Below are 8,447 nucleotides of genomic sequence, written 5' to 3' on the forward strand. Positions count from 1 at the left end.
TATATATATATATATATATATATATATATATATATATATATATATATCTCCCCCTCCCCCTGCCGGGAGTCTTCTCCTCTGACTTCTCTCTAGAGCCGTGCCGATGGTCAATCATCGTTGGAGTAATCGATTTACGAAGAATTTTTGTATTTTCTCTATCCCACACTCTCTCTATCCTCTATACCAGAGCTGGAGCCTCTAAATGAAGCGGCACACACGGTAGCTTTCTGAAGCAATGAGCGGTGCAATGTCGATTCAGAGAGATGATGCTCTCGCCAATCGTTTCTTCGCTGCGATGCACATAGTGACATCAGAGCGACGTCGATCGATACTATACACAGATTGGCATATTCGATGGCGGTGGCAGTGGCATCATGGCATCAGAGGTTTGCATTGCAATTACCAAACGGTGGTGGGGTGATGGTCTATGTGGTTTTTTGTTGAGGTGTGGCTGCAAGACGAGGTATTTTATCTCGTCTATTTTCTTGTGTTGATGTAAATCGATAAATTTTCTCAATCAACATTAGCCAAAATGATTGAACGGTAAATCAACACCCAGATGAAATAACCCGATCCCAAAACTATTTTGCCAATTTGAAAGAGCCTAATTTAATCAGTGCTGCTCATGGCCCGTTTTCACTTATCTGTACGGCTTACGAATGGAAACTTACTTAATAACCCATTTAACCCCTATTAGGCCTAACCCATTACTGTAACCTAATGTATCCTATATATTCTTGGCCATCTTCCTCCTTGGTAGACATATATGCGTCCATTTTCTTCTATGCCAGTCTTTGTGCTCTCTGCCTATCATTTTCTTCTCTACTTCATTGCTTTTTATGGTTAGTTTCACATTGTGGCTCTCTTCTTTTCGTTCTGAGTGGTGAATACGAAGCAATCATAAGTGTGAATAGTTGTAGAGGGAGTTTTGGGTTGTTTTTCAACTTCGTGTTGATTGGAGAAACTAAGCTCGGAAAACCTATGGTGATCATATATTATACTTAAAAAGCAATTCGATAGTTAGCTCCCATTTGGCCCCCATTCTCTTTCTCAGTCTTTTTCTCTTTCTTATTTTTAACCATAAAATCTTTTATAAAATAATATTACACACAAATAAAAAAAATCATTCTTTTTCAACCACATAGAAAAAATATTATTCTAATCATTAAAATTTGAAAAAAATAAGAGCCAAACGGGGGCTTAATATGCAAAATAAGGTATACTTGACAAAGTCGAATTGGCATGACCTAGTACCTACCTTTATATTCCTTTCTCTCCATTTGTTTCGTCTTTTCCGAGTCTACAGAAATTCATAACCCCTTAAATAGTGAATTAATTTTGCATTTTTCTTTCACTTGCTATTAGGTCAACGGAAAAAAAAATTAAAAGACAAGGACTCACGATCCACCTTACAAATTGGACCATTCTTGGTTACAACGTATGGCATGCATATTTCACCTTCCAATCCAATAAATTTCGAATTAATCTAATTGTACCAAATGTCTTACCTAATTTTTGACCGACTTGACAAGTGGCGTGTCCTTGTCAATTCGGTCATCCATTTGGTAAATGATTTGGTACATATAGCATCTCCCATAATTTTCCTTTCATTATCAAGAAAAATCAATCTGACATTTCTTTAATACGAGATATAATCTGAATCCCATTTAGTCCCTATTTGACCCCTATTTTTCAGTAAAAAGTTATATTTAGAAATTGTGATATTTTGGAGAATTTACAATTAAAATAAATAAATTTTTGATTTACATGTAAAATTATTTTACAGAAGAATATATGATTCAAAATAGATTTAAAAAACATAAATTTTTGAAAAAATGGAGCTTAAAATCTTATATTTTCATTAAAAATGTTTGTTATAAGGACCCCCATTTTTCGTTAAAAGTCTTGGACTTTTAACCCGATTTACTTTTATTCCTTGTCGTTTTCATGCTTCAAGTCAATGAGATGCATTATTAGCTGCAAGGAAATTGAGATGATAAGATAATCCTTTCCCTCATCCAATTCCTTTATTAATATAAATCTTTACGTATATGGTTCCCAACCTTTGACCCACTTTGCACTTTTACCAAAAAAACTTTTTTTACTAGCACTTAATTCCTCTATCTTTTTTTTAGTAGCATTTGCATCCTTGTTCATGGTTTACATCTAAAAACAATGTTATAACCTGATGGAAAAATAAATTTATAGTTCAAATAAGCAATAGAATGCATAAAAATAGAATAAAAACACATCCTGCTATCCTAATCCATCCTATCCTAATCCATCCCAATCACATTTAGGGATGACGACGGTGTGAGACGGGTATTAAAATATCTCCGTTGATGTACTTATTTAGTTTTTCAACTTTTCTTATTTTTGAAATATAACTTAAATTGTAAAATAATAAAATAATAGTCCGTACAAAATTCCCACGCCCAAGTTGGAGCAGGTTGATGACATGTAATTTTGCCATCTCTCGTAGGAGTAGTGTTCGAGTTTCCAGTAGTCGAAGCCATATCCATATTTACTCATTTATATTCATAAAGTATAAAATAATAGTCTGCACGAAAAATCTCCACCCACAAATCAGGGTAGGGTAATACATGGACATGTCATTTTGCCATCCATATCCACGTTCATTCAATTTAATTTCTATAATTGCATTTTATAATAGTGAGGTTTGAGGGTCGGGAGTGTAAGCTATTGGTCGTGAACATGAAACTTATCTCCGTGACTTAATAATTATCATCCAATCGTTTTAAACGAATCATTTAATTTCAAGTGTCAAAACTTTACTAGACCAAAGTGTTTTTCATTGGGCTTGCTACTTGGACAGAATTCTGTCCAAACCTCAAGCACCTTGCCATCAGGAGCGCCACGTGCCCCCTGTTTGGACAGATTTCTAACCTAATAATATCGTTTTTTTTTTTCTGCAGAATTGTGTCAGAACGGAGACAAAAGAAGAAGGTTGAAGTGTTAAATGTCGATAAAAAGAGTTGTGGCTGGAAGTACAAAAGAAAAAGATTACATATGCAATTTAGCCTAAAATATTAGAAGCAGCTCGTACGGTCATACCCATTCATTTTCACACGAAGTTTCGTTTCAACTTGACCTTCGTTCTCAATAGTTCCACCACCGACTCTTTGTAGCACACCAGACCAACAATGACTTCAACGTTTATCACACATTTTCTGAACATACCTACCATTCATATATCATTTTTCACAATAAATCTGTAATAGCAAACAAGGGGGGGAAAAATTTAGATTCTGAGGATGGCCAATCGAGGGGCTTATGAAGAACATCTCCCGGCCGTGCCCGCATGGCTAAACAAAGGCGACAACGCCTGGCAAATGACGGCCGCCACACTAGTTGGCCTGCAGAGCATGCCGGGATTGGTAATTTTGAAATATCTAGTCTAAAAACTGAAATTATCCCTTCAGGTTGATAATTTTTCTTAAATATTGTCTTCAACAGGTAATCCTGTATGCCAGCATTGTGAAGAAGAAATGGGCAGTAAATTCAGCTTTCATGGCGCTCTACGCCTTTGCGGCCGTCCTAATTTGTTGGGTTCTACTTTGCTACCGCCTCGCCTTTGGTGACGAGCTCTTGCCTTTCTGGGGCAAGGGCGCCGTTTCTTTAGGCCAAAGCTACCTCATCAAGCGCGCGTCTATACCAGAAAGCACACACCATTACGCCAATGAAACGATTGAATCTCCTATGAATCAGCCATTTTTCCCGATGGCGTCTCTAGTGTATTTCCAGTTCACCTTTGCAGCCATTACGACCATTCTACTGGCGGGTTCTGTGCTTGGTCGGATGAACATCAAGGCCTGGATGGCATTTGTTCCTCTCTGGCTCACATTTTGTTACACTGTTGGAGCATTCAGTTTGTGGGGTGGGGGTTTTCTTTACCATTGGGGTGTCATTGATTATTCTGGTGGCTACGTTATTCATCTTGCATCAGGGATTTCTGGTTTCACTGCTGCATATTGGGTAATTTTCTATACATAACTCAGATCTTGTCATCGATTTTACCTACGTTTTATTATTAAATTCTGTCTTCAAAACGCTCCCGCACATGTACATCGTGTTCAATTTTTTACATAGCCGAGTGTCGAACATGAAAATTTTACTAAAAGTTGGGTGAAGTTCTTAAATTTCTCTTCTGAATAAGAAAATATTGATGGGTAGAGTCGTCGCCCATCTTGATGATCAAGCTCTAATCTAACTTTTATGTGTTGGAACTGGTTGGTCTGATACCATAGATGTTGGCGAGAAGATAATTTGAGTATCTTCAATTAGTGATTTACGTTAGTCGAACTAATAAAAGCGAATAAAGTGGTCTAATCGAAACAAAACCGAAGCATGAACAAAATAATTGAGTCTGTTCATATGTCAAAACAGGTCGGTCCGAGGTTGAAAACTGATCGGGAAAGGTATGTTCCGAACAATATTTTGCTGATGCTTGCCGGCGCCGGATTGCTATGGATGGGATGGTCAGGTTTCAATGGCGGAGCTCCTTATGCTGCAAATTTAGTTTCTTCAATAGCCATATTAAACACAAATATTTCAGCTGCAACTAGCCTTCTTGTATGGACAACCCTTGATGTTTTCTATTTTGGAAAACCGTCGGTCATTGGAGCTGTTCAAGGAATGATAACTGGCCTTGCTTGTATAACACCCGGCGCAGGTGCGTTACAACTGAATTTGCACATTCGAAGATTTCGATATTGTCTGATGAATCATTTCGACTAAATTCTTACGTGTATTAAATGTATTAAAAACATCGAGGCAAGGATAAAATCTGATTCTCTGTGAACATGTTACTAAATTTAATGCTAAAATTTTATTAACTTTTCAAATGGTCAAATTTCAATTTTAACTACGTATTTTTTGGAAACCGACGACTTTTATCAACTTTTCAACCATATGTTTCATAAACTTTTATTGAAATCAGATAAAAATTTTGTGGAACAACCCTTAAATTTAAAATCATTAAAACTTTAATTTGTTGTGATCAAATTATCGAAATTCAGTTTTGAACACTTGCAGGAGTGGTTCAATCGTGGGCGGCTATAGTATATGGAATGCTTTCTGGTAGCATTCCATGGTATTCGATGATGATTCTTCACAAAAAGTCCACTTTGCTACAAAAGGTACACTTCCGTGCTCTTATTTGCTTCTTAAAAATTCTCTGTTTACACAGCTTTCTATAATACTTTAGTATACATTTGAGAGCTTGTTCAAAGTCTTGTTCACACTGATTTTTTTTTTATTTTACTGTACTCATTTATAAATATTTTTACAGAAAGAAAAATTAGTTAAAAGTCGTTAAAATCATCCTTTACTATCATGTATGTCGATCTGTACTATTTTTAGTTAAAAGCTGTTAAAATCATCCCTTACTATCATGTATGTCGATCTGTACTATTTTTTTTTATTTTTCTTTCATTCACCGTGAGAACATCTAGAAGAAGTATCAAGAGTTTGGATCTACATAAATAGACGAATACCATAAAAGCTTCCAGTCGAGCAAAGGAGTTGAATGAAATGAAGTTAGATCACGACATGAACGGTCATGAGATTGACCGTTATTAAGAAAACGAATTTCCTTGTTATGAAAAATTGGTAGGGGAAATAATGTGAAATCAAAGTCTTGGTCAATTTGGGGTCTATGTAGCCAATTTGCTCAAGTTGTGTCAAAAAGGAGTCTGATTAGTCCATGGTACATGATACGTGACTCACATTAATGTCCCATTTCAAGATCTGTCAACTTTCATCTTGAGATCTTCTAGAAGCAAATCTGGTCTGACCAATGGAATTTTCGTTTTTCTAACAAGTCTACCAAATCATGTAAAAAATCATTGACAAATTAATAAATCAATTTTTAATCACAAATTGAAAGAAAATAAAAGGTGTCATAAGTGTAGAACCCTGATACATAATCAATTTTCAATATTATTTTCAATAATTTGCTGACATTTTCATACGAAGTTACTCGTAATACAAAATATATCTTCCAACTAAACTCTTAGAGGTTTTTCATGTGTACATGTTCAAACCATTTTCCTTTTTATGTTTGTTAGTTGTATAATCAAATTAATTTGTTCAAAGTGCAAGAACTACTTGATTAATTTTGCATTTAATTCCCACTTTCATAATCTTCCCTTGTTGGGACATACTAGCACATTTTATAATTTTTGCACAGCTTTCAAATTGATGGGTAAGCAGTGTTTGCCATTAGTATTATTCATAGATAAACAAAAGAAATTACGAAATAACAAAATAATTTAGCCCTTGTTTGAGCTCCATTTTTCATAAAAGAATGTATTTTTGAATAGTGTATTAATGGGAAATGTGTGGTTAAAAAATAAGGAAAGTTTTGGATTTGCATGTAACATTATTTTATTGAAAAATGTGTAATTGAGATTATGTCAAAATACTGTTAAAAAAATATTTTTCCAAAAGAATGGAGCTCAAAAAAGGCCTTAGTATCATTTTTTTAGGTATTTTTATATTGATCAGATAGCATTGAATCGTTTTAAATAAGAAAGACGTATGTATAATACATCCTAATATTGCATACTTTATTTATCAGGTAGATGACACTTTGGCCGTCTTCTACACACACGCGGTTGCCGGACTTCTAGGCGGCCTTTTAACCGGGCTATTCGCAGAACCCGACCTTTGCAAGATGATATTGCCGGTAACAAACACCAAGGGTGCATTCTACGGTGGCGGTGGCAGCCAATTTGCCAAGCAATTAGTTGCAGCACTTTTTATCATTGGTTGGAATATTGTTTCAACAACAATAATTCTTTTGGTAATCAGAATTTTGATACCTTTAAGAATGCCAGAAGAACAGCTCATGATTGGAGATGATGCAGTGCATGGAGAAGAAGCCTATGCCCTTTGGGGAGATGGGGAAAAATATGATGCAACACAACATGGTTGGAATAATCCTGCTAATGTTGAAATGTTGGCACAACCTGGGGGTGCTAGAGGAGTCACTATTAATTTATAAGGCTTGGATTAATTTTAATTATTGAATTTTTCTAGGAGTTGTAGATGTGATTTGTGGAACGTTTGAAGTGATGAGTGCGAGTTTGATGTAACGTCGTGTGTATGGAAGAAAATTTTGTTGAAATGGAAAGATTTCGGAAAATATGCATGGAAGAAAAGCTTGAACAAGAGAGTTCTAATTTAATTTAAGTGGAATTGTTTGCTAAAATGCCACTACACATCACAATGCATATCTGTGTTGACTTCTCAATAAAATTAGTTGTCTCTAATTCTAAATACAACAAGCTATCCTTGGTTTAAATTAAGTCGGCCTTTTCCATTTTCCTGCAACTACCCAAGTTAGAGCGCATGCCTAGAACACCCTACAACAAGGGCATAAGAACTCATTTTTCAGGGTGACGGTAAATTTATCCTGAAGGACGAAATCTTGATTTCATCGATTATGACAGAATTGTTCCTTCAATACAAATGGAATGGACAAGTGGATACCAAAGACATTTTATATAGTTCTATAACTAGCATTGGCCCTAAGGACTTAGAGGCATTAATCGACTAATTATTATGAGACCCTTAATATAATACTTTTTTTTCAAGCGTAGATAAATAAATAACATATTTATATTTTAAACGAAAATTTTGTACAATCCAAAAGATAGAATAGCAAATAATCTTTGACAACTAGAGAAATTAAGTTAGCATAATATTTAGCAAAATTATCCCATTGATGGATAAAATATTATCAAAGTATAAATAATAATCTCCAAAAAATTATTAATTGGAAAAGCACGAGTAAAGTGCAATTTAGCTAATTCTGGAAAGTTAAAAACTAAAGTGAAAATCATGAGAAAGATTTAATGTCCATATTTTAAAGTCCCAAGAATATTATAAGGATGGCTCGTGAGGAAAAGAGTGATTTTCAAAGCTCTAACTTGAGATGGGCCTTAAATGCAAAAGATGTAAAATTTAGGGAAAAAAAAAATTTTAGATAAGTCGAACTAAGTCATATCAACCAAAGAAAATTATAGTTGAATAATTTTTTAAAAAATGAATCGAAGTATTTTAATTGGGCCTTACGTAGTTATTTTCATTGAAAATTGCATCCACTCATGATTTCAACTTTCAAATTCAAAAATCAAATTTAAATTTTGATCATTCAAAAATCAAGTCGTAATTAACTTTTTATTAATTAATAATAATATTATTAACTTTTCTCTTTCTATACTCACCCTTCTCTCTCTAAATACCACTAGATCCACCACCATAACCTCCAACCCGTCATCATCCACCGCCCCTATCCCCTCTATCTTCATCGGCAACCCAACAGAATGCAACAATGCTAAGCATCATCGTGCGCGGTCATCTTTTGTCAACAACCTAACAGAAAGCAGCGACGCTTCGCTCAACGAGTTGTGAGATGGTGC

General features: G+C 34.9%; 1 protein-coding gene across 1 annotated transcript; it reads left to right on the forward strand.

The window, feature by feature from the left end:
• Positions 1-2,981: 2,981 nt before the first annotated feature.
• LOC111408029 (ammonium transporter 2) lies at positions 2,982-7,194 on the forward strand. Its single transcript, XM_023037776.1, has 5 exons — positions 2,982-3,398; positions 3,478-3,996; positions 4,408-4,693; positions 5,056-5,159; positions 6,602-7,194. The coding sequence occupies exons 1-5, from the start codon at positions 3,276-3,278 to the stop codon at positions 7,025-7,027; spliced, it is 1,458 nt and encodes a 485-aa protein (XP_022893544.1). The 5' UTR covers positions 2,982-3,275; the 3' UTR covers positions 7,028-7,194.
• Positions 7,195-8,447: the final 1,253 nt, after the last annotated feature.

The sequence above is a fragment of the Olea europaea genome, chromosome 13 (assembly GCF_002742605.1).
Source record: "Olea europaea var. sylvestris chromosome 13, O_europaea_v1, whole genome shotgun sequence".
Classification (NCBI taxonomy): Eukaryota; Viridiplantae; Streptophyta; class Magnoliopsida; order Lamiales; family Oleaceae; genus Olea; species Olea europaea.

Coding starts and splice junctions, on each gene's coding strand:
- LOC111408029 (XM_023037776.1), top strand. CDS start 3,276: ATGGCCAATCGAGGGGCTTATGAAGAACATCTCCCGGCCGTGCCCGCA. Junction 4,694..5,055: donor TTGTATAACACCCGGCGCAG/GTGCGTTACAAC, acceptor GAACACTTGCAG/GAGTGGTTCAATCGTGGGCG. Junction 5,160..6,601: donor AGTCCACTTTGCTACAAAAG/GTACACTTCCGT, acceptor TTTATTTATCAG/GTAGATGACACTTTGGCCGT.